The sequence below is a fragment of the Anomaloglossus baeobatrachus genome, chromosome 10, assembly GCF_048569485.1.
Source record: "Anomaloglossus baeobatrachus isolate aAnoBae1 chromosome 10, aAnoBae1.hap1, whole genome shotgun sequence".
In the NCBI taxonomy this organism is placed as follows: Eukaryota; Metazoa; Chordata; class Amphibia; order Anura; family Aromobatidae; genus Anomaloglossus; species Anomaloglossus baeobatrachus.
The window spans coordinates 33,252,937-33,271,833 of NC_134362.1; the positions used below are offsets into that span (position 1 = coordinate 33,252,937).

The 18,897-nt window shown below is 48.8% G+C and overlaps 2 protein-coding genes across 2 annotated transcripts in view; one reads left to right on the plus strand and one right to left on the minus strand.

Annotated features, from left to right (window-relative positions):
* The window catches only part of DKK3 (dickkopf Wnt signaling pathway inhibitor 3), a 61,980-nt gene extending 53,207 nt beyond the window's left edge, over positions 1–8,773 (plus strand). The window contains exons 7-8 of the mRNA XM_075325696.1: positions 5,383–5,536; positions 8,294–8,773. Of these exons, the coding sequence (XP_075181811.1) occupies positions 5,383–5,536; positions 8,294–8,528 (389 nt within the window). The 3' untranslated portion in view covers positions 8,529–8,773. The remainder of the gene's footprint in view (positions 1–5,382; positions 5,537–8,293) is intronic.
* A 4,765-nt stretch (positions 8,774–13,538) lies between these two features.
* Positions 13,539–18,897, minus strand: part of USP47 (ubiquitin specific peptidase 47) — a 107,396-nt gene continuing 102,037 nt past the window's right edge. Inside the window, exon 28 of the mRNA XM_075326721.1 lies at positions 13,539–14,126. Within this exon, the coding sequence (XP_075182836.1) occupies positions 13,952–14,126 (175 nt within the window). The 3' untranslated portion in view covers positions 13,539–13,951. The remainder of the gene's footprint in view (positions 14,127–18,897) is intronic.

Consider the following 18,897-nt stretch of genomic DNA (forward strand, 5'->3'; position numbering starts at 1 on the left):
CCACACCTCTTGACCCACTTGGTAGGTCCTCTCACAAGCGTTCTGGTCGTACCAACGCTTCTGATCGGCCTGGGCTTGAGCCATATTGTCGTGTACCAGTTGCGTCAAGGCCTGCATTTTGTCCCGGAAGCGCATGACATACTCGATAACCGACACTCCAGGGGTGGCCAAATCCCCTTCCCAAGCCTCTTTCACCAGAGCCAGGGGGCCCCGCACACGTCGCCCGTACAGGAGCTCAAACGGTGAGAATCCTGTTGAGGCCTGTGGAACCTCCCGGTAAGCAAATAACAGGTGTGGGAGATACCGCTCCCAGTCACGCCCATGGGAGTCGACCAACATCTTAAGCATCTGCTTTAAGGTGCCATTGAACCGCTCGCACAGGCCATTAGTCTGTGGATGGTACGGGCTGGCCACCAGATGTCGCACCTGGACTTGCTTACAGAGGGCCTCCATCAGCTGGGACATGAATTGGGTCCCCCGGTCAGTGAGCATTTCCTGGGGAAAACCCACTCGGGAGAAAATCTCCAGCAATGCGGTGGCCACCTTGTCAGCCCGAATGGACGACAAGGCCACTGCTTCTGGGTACCGGGTGGCATAGTCCACTACCGTCAGTATGAAGCGTTTCCCGGAGCTGCTGGGGATGGCCAGCGGGCCGACCAGATCCACAGCCACCCTCCTGAAAGGCTCATCGATGATTGGCAGAGATACTAGTGGGGCTTTGGGGTGTGGCCCCGCCTTCCCCACTCTCTGACAGGTTTCACACGAACGGCAGTAGGCAGCCACATCGGCCCCCATTTTTGGCCAGTAGAAATGCTGGTTTAACCTGGCCTTGGTCTTAGCGATCCCTAGGTGTCCGGCCATCGGAATCTCATGTGCGATCCGCAACAACTCCGTCCGGAACGGATAGGGTACCACCAACTGTCGGTCCCTGGGCCACGCCTCCGGTGAACCCTGCTGGACCGTGGCCCGGTACAGCCGTCCTTGGTCCCAGACCACTCGCTCCGGGTCCGAGTCCGAGGGAGGCTGTGCCGCCTGCTCCTTTAGAGCTTTCAGGCTGTCGTCAGCTTCTAACGCTGCCTGAAACCCCTGACCAGATGTGGCCAGAATCGACGAGACTGTCACATCTTCGGTCAGTACCCCGGGACCTGTGTCCTGGCCTCCACCTGACTCGGCTGCCACTTGGTCAGAAGGGGAAGAGCTATCGGACCTCCGGGAGGCCCCTTGGCTTCCAGCACTCCCACTGCGGGTGACAGCGGCCACAGCCGCTGCGACCGTGGGTCGTGCCTGCTCCTCCTCCGTTCCTGACCAAGTCGCCGGTTCAGGCAGACCTACCTGGCTTCCTGACACCCCGGTTGTGGGGGAACCCTGCACCGAGATCTTACCTGGGAGCACTTCCGCTCCTGGACCGGCCCCAATCTCACCTGCCTGTTCCCCCCCTGCAGCAACAGAACCCCGCTGTGAAATCTCTGGGGACCCCACATTTGCTGTGGTAGCCCCCACCCCACACACTGGTCCTCCCCCTGCAGCACCCTGCTCTCTGCTTATCCCTGCAGAGGGCAACAGATCCCAGCTCACAGGCTGATTACTTGTAGAGGCATTGTCACACCTTTCTCTGACCCCCTCCCCTGTCACAGCTGCAGCTGTGTGTGTGTCTATGGTGTCTGTGCAAGCAGAAATATCAGAGTTCACTCCCTCCTCCCTTACATCATTCATAGATAACACATTAACATTGTCCGGAGGCACGTCAGCACTGGCTGAAGGTTCAGCCTTTGGGGCGGGGCCAAACTGGGAGGTTATTTGCCCCAAATCTGTCCCAAGTAGCACGTTTGCAGGGATCCGATCAGTTACCCCCACCTCCCTCACCCCTCGCCCTGCGCCCCAGTCCACATAAATGTCAGCAACAGGCAGCGCCGGGTCAATGCCTCCAATCCCGGAGACAGCGAGGGTTTTTCCAGGGATCAAGTCTTGGGGGGACACCATCTCAGGCCGCACCAGAGTCACCTCCGAGGCGCTGTCTCGCAGTCCTATGGTCACAGACTGGCCGACGGTGACAGGTTGGAAGCTGTCCAGGGACCTACCACCACCCCCACCCACACAATACACCTTGGGCGGCCCTTGGGACGGGGACGGAGCCGGGGCCTTGGGACGCTGAGGGCACATGGCCTTGAAGTGTCCAGGTAGGTTGCACTGGTGGCACCGTCTTGGTTCTGCCACGGGCCTGGAGAGGGGAGTTGAGGGGGACACCCCCTGCAGTCTAGGGGCAGGTGGGGCAGTCGCAGAGTTCATCTTACCCCCTCTCCAGGTGCTGCTGGTGGCTGCTCTCCTGGCTTCAGGAGCCCGATTGTTGGTGTAGTCATCTGCCAGGGCAGCTGTAGCCGTGGATCCCTTTGGCTTCTGGTCTCGGATGAACTGGCGGAGATCCTCAGGGCAGTTCCACAAGAGTTGCTCCGTGATGAACAAGTCCAGGATCTCCGGTCCGGTGGAAAGCTGCAGGCCTTGGGTCCAGTGGTCGGCAGCTCGGGCAAGTGCCCGCCGGTGGTCAGCCCAGGAGTCCTTTGGTCCCTTCTGTAGGCTCCGGAACTTCTTGCGGTAGGACTCTGGAGTGAGGTTGTACTGTTGGATCAGGGCCCGCTTGATGGTGTCGTAGCCCTGATCCGCCTCAGCAGGCAAGTCCCCAAGGATATCCAGGGCCTTACCCCTTAAACGGGGGGTCAGGTATTTGGCCCACTGGTCCTTGTTCAGATGATGCTGCAAGCAAGTCCGTTCAAAAGCAGTCAAGAAAGAGTCCAAGTCTCCATCCTTCTCCAGCACTGGGAAGTCCTCAACACGGACCTTTGGAAGTTTGGTGTCTTGAAGGTCACGTGCGGCTGATGAGGGCCGGAGCTGAGCTAGCTGCAGCTGGTAGTCACGCTCTGCCTGGCGCTCTTCACGCGCTGCCTGCCGCTCCGCAGCCTCAGCCTCACGCGCTGCTTGCCGCTCTGCCTGCCGCTCCGCAGCCTCAGCCTCACACGCTGCCCTGCGCTCTGCCAGGAGTGCCTGGTAGCCCTCCCGGTCTCCAGCCTGGAGTAGGGCCATAGCCATTTGAAGAAGGCTATCCGAGCCTCCCAGGCTCGGTGGAATGGCACGTGGTGATCTGCGGCCCGCTGCGGAGCCTGGTGGTTCACTGTCCATTGCAGAGCGGAGGGCTGGCATCTGGCTCGTTGAGGACCCTTGGGTGAGCTCCTCCTCATCTTGTCCAGCAGTCCCAGGTTGTGCAATGTCCTCTGCAGAGCTGTTTTCTGGCGTCGGGCTCCTGGAGGACTCGTGGACAACCTCCTCATCGTCTCTGGCCTGAGCATCGGCCATTCCTTTGGCTTTGCTCCTGGTGCTCTCAGCCATTGTTGCAGACTTTGGTCACTGACACAGAACTGACACCTGATGCACCCACACACCTTACAGTATCTGCACTCTGACACTCTAGTGTTGAGCTAGTCTGAAGACCCCAGCAGCCACAGCTGCTGCAGGCAGTCTTTAGTGTCTGGGAGTATGGGTCTCACACTCACACACACTATTATCTCGATCCCACCGCTTGCCACCAATATGTCACAAACCACCGGGGGGGTCACTCAGAAATCCCCCGCGCTGGCTACCAGTACGTCACAATCGGGGGGTAGCAAGGGGGCGTCCCCCTCCTTTATACCTCCCGACCGACAGACAGAGCACGTGACGCGCTCTCTAGCGCCCCTCTTATAGTCAGGCCAATTATGGAATTGTCCGACCATAAGCAAGGAGGCCGCTATACTACTTATGCCGATTATTGAAGGGCCCCCGGCGAGAGAAGGGTATATATTCCCCCGACCTCCGCGGGCGGAATATATAATATCTTCCCGAATCTCACTGGCCTCCCCACAATAATCCTTGGCACAACTCGCTGCCACCAACCGCTTCACGGTAACTATTAGCCGAACACACAGACGTGGGATTCAAGATCGAGATAACAGAACAGCCCAAGATTAATTATATAATTTAATCGCCTAACGCACACTAGAAACTACAATATATACAATAGGGAATCTACAGAATATACATATGTCAGAGTACAGTTACAGATAAAGCATGGGTTACAAACAGGTATACAATTACATCAGTTACCTTGTGTGTCTGGCCACAGGGGGGCGCTGTAGACCAGGTTTCCAGGAACTCCCTCACAGGTCTTTCCCAACCAGGCCCCCGAGCAGAAGAACACTGGAAAATGGCCGAAGCAGGGTTATCAACCTGGGCAAATCCAGGTCCCCTCCTACCTTAGTGACCTCACAGGGAGCACTGCTCCACCCCTGGCTGGAGTTATGGACAAATTCACAACATGGAATATGGGCCATAACTTTGCCTGGGAGCGTCGTAGGCGGACGCCAATGCTCTCATTGTGACAGTTATGAATTTAGCTACAGAACGAGGGGACTCATGACCTGTCTACGAGTTCCCATATGGCTGATATCACGCCTGGGGTATTTCCCAAGCTCCCCCTTCCATAAAAAAGGTGTGCCAGCATCGTCCGCCTGCGCAAACACCATTTTTATGGTTGCCATATTTATCGGAGATATGGCTTGCGAGATATGAACCATTTTTTACTGGAGTCGTTCTGTCTGGCTACTTCCAAGCCTTGCTAATGAGATACAACTCTGGTTACAGGGTGACGGCAGGGAGCCATCCTGTGTCCATTGTCCTCACATCATCTCATCTCCATATCAGAGGAGATGGCTGTTGGAGGTGTAAGTGGGATGTGACACCTTCACAGATGCTGGACATTTGAGCACAAGAAGGGAGGGGGGGCACTGCCAGGGAGTGATGAGAGCAATTATGACTTCTAGTCATAATTCCTCTTCATATCCCAGGATTTACCTCACAGTCACATATATGCTAGAATAAGGGATGTGTACCAGGATAGGGGACATATTTACCATTAGGTTGCCCAGGATGGAAGATATTACTACATGATGGAAAAGGAACAACACATGATGTCTTTATAGGATTTTTTTATAGCTACATGAGCCCATACATCTAACCAACATCAGTGAGCTCAGAAAACCGGGGCTGTACGGCCTCACGCGTCTCTGCTGCCCCCTGGTGGCCACTGACCATACAGCACAGACTCTTACAATAGTTTTGGAAAAGTTTGAATCAAGACAGATTAAGAACTATTGTGATTCTTCCATTCAGCAGCCAGTACAATTCTAATTGCAGCTTTGGATGTGACTGGAGAAAAGCCAAAATAAATCACAATCTTAAGATTAAGTAAAGTGGATTCATTTTATAAGTAAATGCAAGCTGAAATAAGCTCCATAATGTCCTGAACCCTGGCGGCTCCGCTGACCCCGATTAATGGATGCTCTGGTCTTACCACAGGTCTCCTGTTTCCCGTGTGCACCCCGCTGCCTGGTAAGGGTGAGCAATGCCAAAATCGGAACCAATTACTAGAACTCTTCAGTTGGGAGCTGGAGTCTGATGTCCCTGCGAACCTTTGCCCCTGTCCTAACGGACTTGTCTGCGAACCTCAGAGGTGACTAGGATGGAATCAGTAATGCTGGTGGCAGGAGGCTTATAATGTCTCATGTGTAGCTCGTGTAAATGGGAAAACAGAACATAAAACCGGACAGTCAAATCTCACACCAGAAATGAAATCTTGAGGTTGTGAGATTGCTCAGTTATAAATAATGGTTTATGCACAAAATGGATACAATATTCAATGTGAAATAGTAATGCAGAGAGCCTGGTATAAACGATGGGCATGCAAATATGACTAATATACAATGCAGGCACATCCTGGTGGGTAATAAATATACACAATGCAGAGACCGATGTAATGCATTATATATAATGTACAGAGTGATGTGATGTATTATATACAATGTAGAGAGCAATGTAATGTATTATATACAATGTAGCAAGTGATGTGATGTAGTATATACAATGTGTTACATTACATCGCTCCCCACATTGTATATAATACATTACATCGCTCTCTCCATTGTATATAAAACATCACATTACTCTCCTTATTGTATATATTATATATACAATATAGAAAGTGATGTGATGTATTATATACAATGTAGAGTGATGTAGTATATACAATGTTACATTACATTACTCCGCGCATTGTATATGATCCATTACATTGCTCCCCGCCCTGTATAATACATTACATCGCTCCCCGCATTGTATATATTATATATACAATAGAGAGATGTGATGTCTTATATGAAATGTAGAGTGATGTGATGTAGTATATACAATGTGTTACATTACATCGCTCCCCGCATTGTATATGATTCATTACATCGCTCCCCGCATTGTATATGATCCATCATTGCTCCCCGCATTGTATATGAGCCATGACATCGCTCCCCGCATTGTATATGAGCCATGACATCGCTCCCCGCATTGTATATGAGCCATTACATCGCTCCCCGCATTGTATATGAGCCATGACATCGCTCCCCGCATTGTATATGATCCATGACATCGCTCCCCGCATTGTATATGATCCATGACATCGCTCCCCGCATTGTATATGATCCATGACATCGCTCCCCGCATTGTATATGATCCCTGACATCACTCCCCGCATTGTATATGATTCATTACATCGCTCCCCGCATTGTATATGATCCATGACATCGCTCCCCGCATTGTATATGATCCATGACATCGCTCCCCGCATTGTATATGATCCATGACATCGCTCCCCGCATTGTATATGAGCCATGACATCGCTCCCCGCATTGTATATGATCCATGACATCGCTCCCCGCATTGTATATGATTCATTACATCGCTCCCCGCATGGTATATGATCCATTACATCGCTCCCCGCATTGTATATGATCCATGACATCGCTCCCCGCATTGTATATGATTCATTACATCGCTCCCCGCATTGTATATGATCCATGACATCGCTCCCCGCATTGTATATGATCCATGACATCGCTCCCCGCATGGTATATGATCCATGACATCGCTCCCCGCATTGTATATGATCCATGACATCGCTCCCCGCATTGTATATGAGCCATGACATCGCTCCCCGCATTGTATATGATCCATGACATCGCTCCCCGCATTGTATATGAGCCATGACATCGCTCCCCGCATTGTATATGATCCATGACATCGCTCCCCGCATTGTATATGAGCCATGACATCGCTCCCCGCATTGTATATGATCCATGACATCGCTCCCCGCATTGTATATGATTCATTACATCGCTCCCCGCATGGTATATGATCCATTACATCGCTCCCCGCATTGTATATGATCCATGACATCGCTCCCCGCATTGTATATGAGCCATGACATCGCTCCCCGCATTGTATATGATCCATGACATCGCTCCCCGCATTGTATATGATCCATGACATCGCTCCCCGCATGGTATATGATCCATGACATCGCTCCCCGCATTGTATATGATCCATGACATCGCTCCCCGCATTGTATATGATCCATGACATCGCTCCCCGCATTGTATATGAGCCATGACATCGCTCCCCGCATTGTATATGATCCATGACATCGCTCCCCGCATTGTATATGATTCATTACATCGCTCCCTGCATGGTATATGATCCATTACATCGCTCCCCGCATTGTATATGATCCATGACATCGCTCCCCGCATTTTATATGATTCATTACATCGCTCCCCGCATTGTATATGAGCCATGACATCGCTCCCCGCATTGTATATGAGCCATGACATCGCTCCCCGCATTGTATATGATCCATGACATCGCTCCCCGCATTGTATATGAGCCATGACATCGCTCCCCGCATTGTATATGAGCCATGACATCGCTCCTCGCATTGTATATGAGCCATGACATCGCTCCCCGCATTGTATATGATCCATGACATCGCTCCCCGCATTGTATATGATCCATGACATCGCTCCCCGCATTGTATATATTATATATACAATATAGAGAGCGATATGTACTAAATACAATGCAGAGAGCAACATGATGTATTACATACAGGGAGGAGAGCGATGCAATGTATTATATACAGGGCAGAGAGCGATGTAATTTATTCTATACAATTCTGAGAGCATTTTAATGATTAAAGTGTATCTTTCCTTTCAGCAATATTCTATACAGTAAACACTTAACTAATCTTTAATGATAGAGTATACAGAGCTTTCCAGTTAGTGACCATCGCACGATGCTCGTACCCTCCTCCCCTGGTCCCGGCCTCCCCTGCAGAGCTCTCATGGCTGCTACATTGCAGTAACCTTTTCCTCTATTTTCGTAGTCACAGCTTGGTGTCTGTTTGTGAAGATCCATCTCTGCTTAACACCAAGAGAAATAGACCGGACTACATAGACGAGGACTCGTCACTTATCACCGCAGCACCCCAAGACGGACTGATCTATGAAGACGGCGTCCTGGTGCCCACAGGGTTTGGGCTTGATCCCGGCACGTCTGAAGACGTCATTGACAGAGAGTCAGAACTTGCCCCTCAGTCCCACTTCATAGACTATATATAAAGACACTGGTTGTATCTATAGATTCTGGATAATTATTCCAAATATGTAACAGAATTCTCTGCAGTTTGGGGACAATGATAAAATGTGTCAAGAAGTCTCTTTGCCGGATGGAAGTGCAATAATATCGTCCACATTAATTTATATATATATTCCTATATGTGCACGTGTCTACGGTTTTCCCCTATATTTTTGGCAGGACAGATGATCTCATGAGTTCAGTAAATAAACTATTTTAATATCTCGGTGCAGATTGTGTCACTTCTATTAAAACAAGCAGAAAATTAGAGAACTGCAAATAGTTGAAAACATGTTTAAAGCACCGCTCCAGCGTGTTTTTTATAATGGTGGTGCTTTAAAGTTCTCTACCCTTAGTCTCATACTTACCTCCTGTCTTCACCGCCGGTCCCCAACACTTTGTGACCTAACGGCTGCTCAAGTGTTTCATGGAGGTCATTCTTCAATGTAAGTCTATGAGAGCCTCGTACTGGCTCTCATAGACTTGTTTTGATAGCTAGTCCTGTAACTTCTGATTTCCAACCAGTGAGACGTTGAGGCCATAAGATGGTGTTGCGGGACCAAAGCGGCGTTAGGTCACTTCAATGTAAGTTTATGAGAGCCTCGTTCTGTCTCTCATAGACTTGTTTTGATAGCTTGTGAAGTAACATCTGATTTCTGGACAGTGAGACGTTGAGGTCATAAGATAGTGTTGCGGGACCAAAGCGGCATTAGGTCATTCTTCAATGTAAGTCTATGAGAGCCTCGTACTAGCTCTCATAGATTTGATATATTGTGATGTAACTTCTGATATCTGACCAGTGAGACTTGAGGTCATAAGATGGTGATGCAGCACCGAAGCGGCTTTAGAGGTCATTCTTCAATCTAAGTCTAGGGCAGCCTTATTCTGGCTCTCTTAGACTTGCATTGAGAGCATTTGATGTAACTTCTGGTTTCCGCGGGGTGGCACGGTGGCTCAGTGGTTAGCACTGTAGTCTTGCAGTGCTGGGGTCCTAGGTTCAAATCCCACCAAGGACACCATCTGCAAGGAGTTTGTATGTTCTCCCCGTGTTTGCGTGGGTTTCCTCCGGGTTCTCCGGTTTCCTACCACACTCCAAAAGACATACAGATAGGGACCTTAGATTGTGAGCTCCAATGGGGACAGTGCTCCTGATGTACGTAAAGCGCCGTGGAATATGTTAGCGCTATATAAAAATAAAGATTTGATTTTTTCCGGCCAGTGATATGTTGCAGTCACAAGATGGCGCTGCGGGACCGGAGCGGCGTCAGTAAAAGCTGAAAACGATGAAGGGTGACTATATGACAGGGACCTTAGATTAAGAGCACCACTCCAGTCATGCAGTCTGCTTTTACCAACATGTGACAGAGCAGCCGGTGGTGCAGATATCACTGATACCAGCGTAGGCTGTAATACGATCCATCAGGGTACCAAGTCCGTTCATTACATTTCTCCCTCCTAAATCTTCTCCCATTACCTGTGAGTGATATTATTGGGAAGTGGAAGGAACCGCAGCAACTAGGCCACGAAGTGGAAACCCCATACTATTACAGAGTGAGGGGGCCGAGTGCTGTGGAACAGAGGGCAGAAAAGTAACCACCGCTCTGCTGACCCCATAACTGCAGAGAACAGACCTCCTCTGGTAACATCAGCACAAACCCTGCGGCCACTGGGGGCTTCATGGCCGAGCAGCTGCAATCGTACATCACCAGCACAATGCCGAGGAGCTGCAGCTGTACATCACCAAGCAAAATGCAGAGCTGTAAATCACAAAGCACAATGCCGAGGAGCTGCAGGAGCCGTACATCACCAAACACAATGTTGAGGAGCTGCAGTCGTACATCACCAAGCACCATGCTGAGGAGCTGCAGTCGTACATCACTAAGCACAATCCCGAGCTCTACATCACCAAGCACAATGTTAAAATGTTGGGAAGAGTGGTGTAAAAGCTAGAATCCAAAAATTGCTGTTCCCCAGGACTGTACCCAGTGCACAATATCCAGTCATGGATGGGGGAGGTTGGTGTAAGAACATGACCGGCCCGCACACAGCCCGAACCTCAGCCCCATCCAACATTTTTGCAATGACCTGGAATGCAGATTGTGAGTCTGGGCCTCTCTCCAGCACCAGTGTCTGAAGTCAGAAATTCCAACTGATACCTCCAAAATCTGGTAGAAATCCTTCCGAAAAGCGAGAGAGCCTTTATATCTGCAAAGGGGCCAACTCCATATTAATGTCTAAGGATTTAGGGTCATGTGTGGCATTTTGGCCGCATATTGTAATGTGGCTCATGTCTGTTGTCACATCCTCACCCCACATGGATATGCACTAACTAGATCTTAAAGAAACAAATACAACACTTTTTTTTTTTTAATTTATTGGCATGTTCATTGTTGTAAACAGCGGTCGGCATGAAAAAAGAAAAAAAAAAATTATCAAAACCTTGTACTGATCTGTTATAAATTAGATGGCAAAATTTCAAAAGTTACGCAGGAGAAATTCATTACATTTTGTGAGTTTGTATTCCTGTAAAACAATAAGAAATGAGGACGGATTTTATGCGGTTTTATTGTTTGCTGGAGATGATTAAAATGAAGAAAAAAAAAAAACCTGTAATAAAAGAGAAAAAAAAAGAAAAAAGAAAAAAAAAGAAAAAAAAAAAAGTTCACAACTGAAAAGTGTCCCAGAAAATAATAAAAAAATAAAAACCCACAAGCGTATACAGAAGTCTATATAGTACCAGGTGGTGGGGGATGGGGAAAAAAAACAAAAACAAATAGGCAGCTATACTGTCCAATGTACACAGTGTAGATGAGAATCTGGGGACCGCGTCTGCATTGGGGGGACAAGGGGAGAATTTCATTTCTATTTACACTCCGAAGAAAACACAGTAGAAGTTTGCTCTATTGCAAAGCGAGGCAACCAGTGCTTCTCCGGCCGCTGTAGAACTACAAGTCCCAGCAAGCACATAAGGCTATTTGCATCTGTCTCACACTTTTTTCTCTTCTCACAATGGGGTGAGAGGGGCTGTCATCTATAACTTTCATATATATATATATATATATATAGAATATATTGGAAAGTTATGGGCCTGTGCACATGGTGCTTTTTTTATGCAGTTTTTAAAAAAATCTGCACCAAAATCTGCATTTCTATCATTATGCCAGCAGAGATTTCTGAAGTTGCTTTCTCTTTTCCTTGCAGAAAAAAAAAAAATCTGCAGCATGTAAATTTTTGCAGCATTTTTTCCTGCGTTTTTTAGCCCTTGACTACTAAAAAAAAAAAAAAAAAAACCGCTCCAAAAAAAGCATGTTTTTGGGTGTGTTTTTCTGCTAGATGGTCCACATTTGCTGCAGAAGATTTCTGCACCAAATCTGCATTGTGTGCACATACCCAACTTGCATTCAAGTACTCTGCTTGCTGGCAGTGAATAGTTATTGATTGACCACATAGTCAGTCATTGTTTTTTTATGATCTCTCATTTAGCACAATTTTTTTTTTTTTTTCTTTTTCAGAATAAATCACTACGATACAAAGTAACGAGAAATTGTGTCAAATCAGGGCAGATTGAAATCCTCTGGATATAAAGGAGTTGATATTCACTGACATCAAGAGTGTGTATTGAAAATGGTGGAGCAAAAGTTTGTTAAGTTATAGACGTTATTGGGCAATTAAAGGGGCTTGCTAGGAAAATAAAAAAAAAAAAAATAAGAGAAACAGGAAAAAAAAACCTGAAAAAATGAAAACAAAAAAAATAGAAAAAATAAACAGAAAAAAACTGAAAAAAGACTGGAAAAACGCTCTAAAAAATTAAACAGAAAAAAAAAATTACAGAAAAACTGGAAAAACACTGGGAACAAAAGAAAAAATTAAAAAAACTGAACAAAAACCAATAGAAAAAAAATTAAGAAAAAAAAAACCAGAACAAAAAAACCCCAAAAATATTTACAGGAAAAAAAAACCCCCTGAAAAATAACTGAACCCCCCCCGAAAAATATAAAACAGAAAAAAAACTGAATAAAAAAAACCCAGAAACCGCGCCCCCCCCTAAAAAACAAAAAAACCCCAATGGAATAAAAACTGAACAAAAAGCAGAACCAAAAAAAACCCAAAACCTAAAACCAGACCCCTGAAAGAACTGGAAAAAAACAGAACAGAAAAAAAAAACCCAGAAACACTGAAAAAAGAAAGCAGGGAAAAGAAAACACAAAGAACCAGAAGGAAAAAAAAAAAAAAAAAACGAAAAAACCCCTGAAAAATAAACAGGAAAAAAACAACAAAAAATAGAAAAAAAAAAAACCTGAATAAAAAAAAAAAACCTGAATAAAAACTGAAGAAGCAGAACCAAAAAAAAACCAACCTAAAACCAGACCCCTGAAAAAAACTGGAAAAAAAAAACAGAACAGAAAAAAAAAATAAACAGAAAAACACTGAAAAAAGAAAGCAGGAAAAAGAAAAAACAAATAACCAGGAGGGGAAAGAAAAAAAAAAAAAAGTCAGCCCCACACCTGTCCACAGGCTGGTTGTGGTACTGCAGTTCGACTAGTCGTGGACAAGAGATGCAAAACTAGATGCAGCCCATGACTTGCGAGTTTTTAGTAATCCTTTAAGGCCGCCATTTACAATGGACCGGCCCAATGACTATGTTGCAGCGGATTGTTGCAGCCTGCGGGGAGGCATTGCACCGTACCCCATCCTTGGACGTGTAGTTCTACAGAAGTGACAGAGCGGCAGCATCTTGCACTATTGCTACCATCCGGCCTCACATTCTTTACCTCATCGGGCAACACGTAGCGCCCATCCCCTTCTCACCCGGGTTGGCAGCGGCCGGAGCCCGTCTCAACCCACCGGCAGGCGAGAGACAAGTCCGGATGTACACAGCGGAGTCAGGCTCGTGTGATTGTAGCGGCCGGGCTCTCGCTCACGTACAGACTCGCACTTTATACGACTCTCAATGAGGTAATGTGTGTATCAGCAAAATATAAGTGTCCAGGCTTCTCTTATTTTCTCCCCCCTCATATAGTAGCCTGAAGCCATCCAGGGCCGCAGCCGCGCGTCTTACCTGAGCTCGCTGATGCCCATTCCTCCGCTGCACCCGGGTTGCATTAACTTAATATATATTTAAATATATCTCATTTTTTACTTATTTGCACGTCCCTTTCAGCTTTACAGTTTAATCGACCATAGTGCAGAACATGATTAGAAGTCACAAACAAGGAACCCAGAAGGTTACTAGGCTGCTGATTGGCTTAAGACAGCCGACCAATCAGTGCTGGTGTCATAGCTTCACACTCAATAAAGTTATCATCCCCCCCCTCCCTCCGCCAAGAGGCGCGACTCCAGCGGCAGTGAACCCGTCTAGAAAGAGAAGAAACGTGGCTCGCCAACGTGGCCGGGTGGCGTCGGGTCCTCAGTCTTGAGCGGCGTCTTTAGTGGATGCTCCGTCCAGATAGATTTTCAGCGCCTTCTCTTTGCGGGGGGAGTAAGTCACGCGGTGACCAGTTTTTTGCAGCCGGCTGCTTTCCTTTTTCATCAGCTCGTTCCTTTGCTCGTCTGTTAATTCAACCAGCTCCTCCGTCTTATCCCTGTGAAGATGCAGAGGGGAAAGAGATTAAAATTCCACTGGTGACCCTCCTACAAGAGCAGAACGCTTCACTCCTGAAATACTCTGTGCTGCTGGGAGACCTGGCCCTCCATAAGATCAGCAAACTACTTACCTGAAATACTCTCTGCTGCTGGGAGACCTGGCCCTTCATAAGATGAGCAAACTACTTACCTGAAATACTCTATGCTGCTGGGAGACCTGGCCCTCCATAAGATGAGCAAACTACTGACCTGAAGAAGGGAATTTTGTTTACTTACCGTAAATTCCTTTTCTTCTAGCTCTAATTGGGAGACCCAGACAATTGGGTGTATAGCTACTGCCTCCGGAGGCCACACAAAGTATTACACTTAAAAGTGTAAGGCCCCTCCCCTTCTGCCTATACACCCCCCGTGGGATCACGGGTTCCTCAGTTTTAGTGCAAAAGCAAGAAGGAGGAAAGCCAATAAACTGGTTTAAGCAAATTCAATCCGAAGGAATATCGGAGAACCGAAACCATTCAACCTGAACAACATGTGTATACAAAAAAACAGGGGCGGGAGCTGGGTCTCCCAATTAGAGCTAGAAGAAAAGGAATTTACGGTAAGTAAACAAAATTCCCTTCTTCTTTGTCGCTCTATTGGGAGACCCAGACAATTGGGATGTCCAAAAGCAATCCCTGGGTGGGTAAAAAAGAGAATTTTGTTTACTTACCGTAAATTCTTTTTCTTATAGTTCCGACATGGGAGACCCAGACCATGGGTGTATGCTACTGCCCCCCGGAGGACACACAAAGTTACTACACTCAAAAACGTGTAGCTCCTCCCTCCTAGCATATACACCCCCTGCCAGCCAGATCTAGCCAGTTTAGTGCAAAAGCTGAAGGAGGACATCCACCCACAAGAAGAGACGGAGTAAAATCCGGCAGAACCGGAACCTCTGTCTACAACAATAACAGCCGGTGAAGACACACGGGACAAGAAACCTGCCAACAGGCAATAGGGAGGGTGCTGGGTCTCCCATGTCGGAACTATAAGAAAAAGAATTTACGGTAAGTAAACAAAATTCTCTTTTTCTTTATCGTTCCTTTATGGGAGACCCAGACCATGGGACGTTCCAAAGCAGTCCATGGGTGGGAATAAACAGACACTGAGAAGCAGGCAAACCTAACTTCACAAATGGGCGACAGACGCCGGAAAAATGCGTCTGCCCAAGCCCGCGTCTGCCAAAGCATGAGCATGCCTTGGGTAGTGCTTCGAAAAAGTATGCAGACTAATTCGAGCTGGAGTCTGACAGACCTACTGAGCCGTAACCTGGTGCTTGAAAGCCCAAAAAGGCGCCGACAGGTCTGATCAAATGTGCTCTGATCCCCGGCGGGGAAGGCACCTGAGTACACTTGTAGGTCTCGGAAATGGCCGACCTAAGCCAACGAACCAGGGTCGGCATAGATGCCGAGAGACCGCTACGCTGACGAACAGTCAGCACCAGAGAGGTGCACCGCCTAATAACGGCGGTGCGAGACACATAGATCCGGAGCGGCCGCACCAGATCCAGGATATGCAACGCTTTCTTAAGCGATGAATAGGAGCCGGACAAAAGGAAAGCAGGAAAATTGCCCCGAATAAGGTGGAAGCAGTAACCGCCTTAGGGAAAAAGTCCGGAGTCGGATGAAGACCACCTTGTCTTGATGCAAAAGACCAAAAAAAGGGGGTGACTCCGAGGGAGTGCAGCCAGAACTCTCTGGCGGGAAATGATAGCAACTAGAAAGAGTACTTTCTGTGAAAGACACAACAAAGAAACCTCCCGAAGATGGCGCAAAGGGGGGTTTCCGGGAACCGGGAGGACCGGATTAAGGTCCGAGGTCTCCATAGGCCGCCGGAAGGCGGATGATGTGGGATGTGCCCTTAAAGGAGCGCACCGGAGCCAGCCGGACGATTCGCCGCTGGCACATACTGACAGAGCCGAGACCTGTCCGTTAAAGAGGGATAGTCCTAGCTATAGACCGGCCTGTGCAAGGGACAGGAGGGTCGGCAAGGCCAAAAAAAGGTCAAAGGACACTTTGGAGCTCGAGTCATAGTGGAGATGACTTCAGGAAGGATATCAGAAGTCGCTAAGATCCAGGACTCAAGAGCTACGCCGTCATTCTGAGAATCCAGAATTCTGACGGGGCAAAAACGGACCTTTTGAGAAAAGGTCTGAACGGTCCGGAAGATGCGAAGGCAACCCAACGGACAGAAGGAGCAGGTCAGAGTACGAAGCCTGCTTGGGTCAATCTGGAGAATGACCCGACGGCCCCCGTTACCGATCTTGCGCAGGACTCTGGACAAGAGGTAGAGGGGGAAATTCGTAAAGAGACAAAGCTGGGATCAAACATGAACCAGTGTGGCTACCGCAAAACCTGAGGATTGTGGACCACGGTAGGACAGCTGAAATAGCCTGCCTCGTAGTTTTCACATCTAGCATGTGGACTGCGGATACGGTGGACTAGGAGTCCCCTGTCCACTGAAGGATGTTGAGCCGCCATGATTGCCAGGCGGCTGAGTGTCCCGCCTTGGAAGCTGGTGTAGGAAAACGCTGTCACGTTGTCCGACTGGACTCGAATGTGCCTAGCCGCCCACAGATGGTGAAGGCTTAGAGGGCAAGAAATACAGCCCTGATTTCCAGCACATTGATCCAGAGGGCTGATTCGGACAGAGTCCAAGCGCCCTGCGCTCCACGATGGAGATATACTGTTCCCAAGGCGGATAGGCTAGCATCCTGGTGAGGATCACCCGGAACGGACCAGAAAAGGAGCGCCCCTGAGACAGAGTGGCCGAAGCCACCACTGAAACGAGCCCCTGGTCAGTGGCGAAGCCACCACCCCGTGGGAGGAGTGAGTTCGCTAGTACAGCGGAAAATATCCAGTCTCAGAGGACGCAGGAAAAACTGGGCAAGGAACCACTTCCATTGACGCCCTGAGAACCTCTGGTTCGAGGTCAGAGTGGACTTGCACAGAAAGACAAGCCACCCGATAGGTCAGAGTGGCGAGAGTGAACGAAGCACTCTGCTAAGAGTCAGCACTGGATGAAAACCCAACAAGAAAACCGTCCAGGGCCAAAGATCACTGCCAAACCCTAGGGGGGCAGGACCCTGATCACAGCTGCCCCATGAGGATACTGGAGGAGCCTTGTCTGACCCCAAGGGAAGAGCCACGAATTGGACCACTCCGATTGTCAAAACGCAGTCAACGCTGGTGTGAAACTGCGATTGACTCCTGCCGATAGGCATCTCTGATGCCGATGGTTGCTAGGGAATCTCCATGGAGTCTTGATTGATCCGGTGAAAAAAACACACGGAACAAAACCAAGACTCAATGAGAAAACGCCACACCTGGCTATGCTTGAGAGCTAAAGATCCAGGTCGGAAGCACTGCCCTCTTCGGGGACTAGGAATAGATTTAAGCAAAAATCTCAGAACCGTTCCCAGACGGGAACCGGTACAATTACTCCATTGGCCTGCCAGAAATGCCACGGCCTGTGAGAAGGTGGCGGCTTTGGAGCAGGGAGGAGATGACAGAGAAAAACTGTTTGGCGGGTGGACAGAAGTCCATCCTGTAGCCAAGGGAGATAAAGTCTCGCCCCCACTGAACGGAGACGTGTTAGAACCCTACGTCGCCAGTGGAGAGAGCCTGCCACCGACCAAGGAGGTTGTTGGCGTGGCTAAATAGCTCGGAGGAAGCTGACTCAGTGACAGCATCTCCTGCGGCCTTCTGAAGACGCAGCTTCGAGCTATTTGGTTCTATGGACCTAGGCTGACCTAGAGGACGATCAGACGGAGGAACGGAAACCACCGAAACCTCAACTGATTCCTGTCCTGGACAGGTGCCCTGGTTCAGGTTTGTGGCAAGGAAGAACACTTCCCGCCAAGAGCTTCCTTAAATTCACTCAGTTGGTTCCGAGGACACTGGTCTCTCCAAGTGGGAGCCCAGCAGGGAACCTCCATAGAGGCATCTGCCTTCCAAATCCGAAGCCACAGGAGCCTGCGGATAGCGAGGAAGGGAGCCCAGATCACCGCCGTGCGGCGTCCAGCATGGCAGACCTGGTATAGAACTGAAGTCTGTAAGTTCAGGCAACCGTTTTGGCATAGAGTCCCTGTGGGAGGATGCATCTCCTCCAGAGAAGCAGAGAAGGTACAAAAAAACCGCACTGCTGTAAGCTGAGGGGAAGAAAGCTCCTGCCGTCCTCATACCGACTTGGCCCAAAGGACAACCGGGCGGACCGCAGAACCGTAAGTGAGGAGCCATCAGGCACTGACATAACGGCCCGGGCTGAGCCACCAGAGGTGAATGAGCCCACTACTTGACCACCGTTGGTGGACAGGGGAAATCCAGTCCTCAGAATCACGCTTCATGGGAAGCGATCAGAGCGGACCCTGGCTGGTCCCAGGGGCCTGAAAAACTGGAGAGGTTAAGGAACACACGTTGTGTTCACCTAGATAAGGTAACACCGGCGGATTGAGGTCCAGTACAAAATTAATGTACCGTAGGATCCATATAGAGGTGCCGTCCGCCACTGATACAACTATCTGGGCTGAAAGTCTAGACACCGGAGTGGCTACCCTTGGCGGATGAGTACACTCCTTGACCACCTCAGATGGGAGGGGGAGACAGGCAGCAGAACTCCGCTGTGGGGTCTGCAGGATAGGCTGTGGGCTTGGACGCAGCGGGCTGAAAACTGGAGTGGTGAAAGAACACACTCCTCGTCATGTTTAAAGCATACTGATGCATTTCTGCCAGC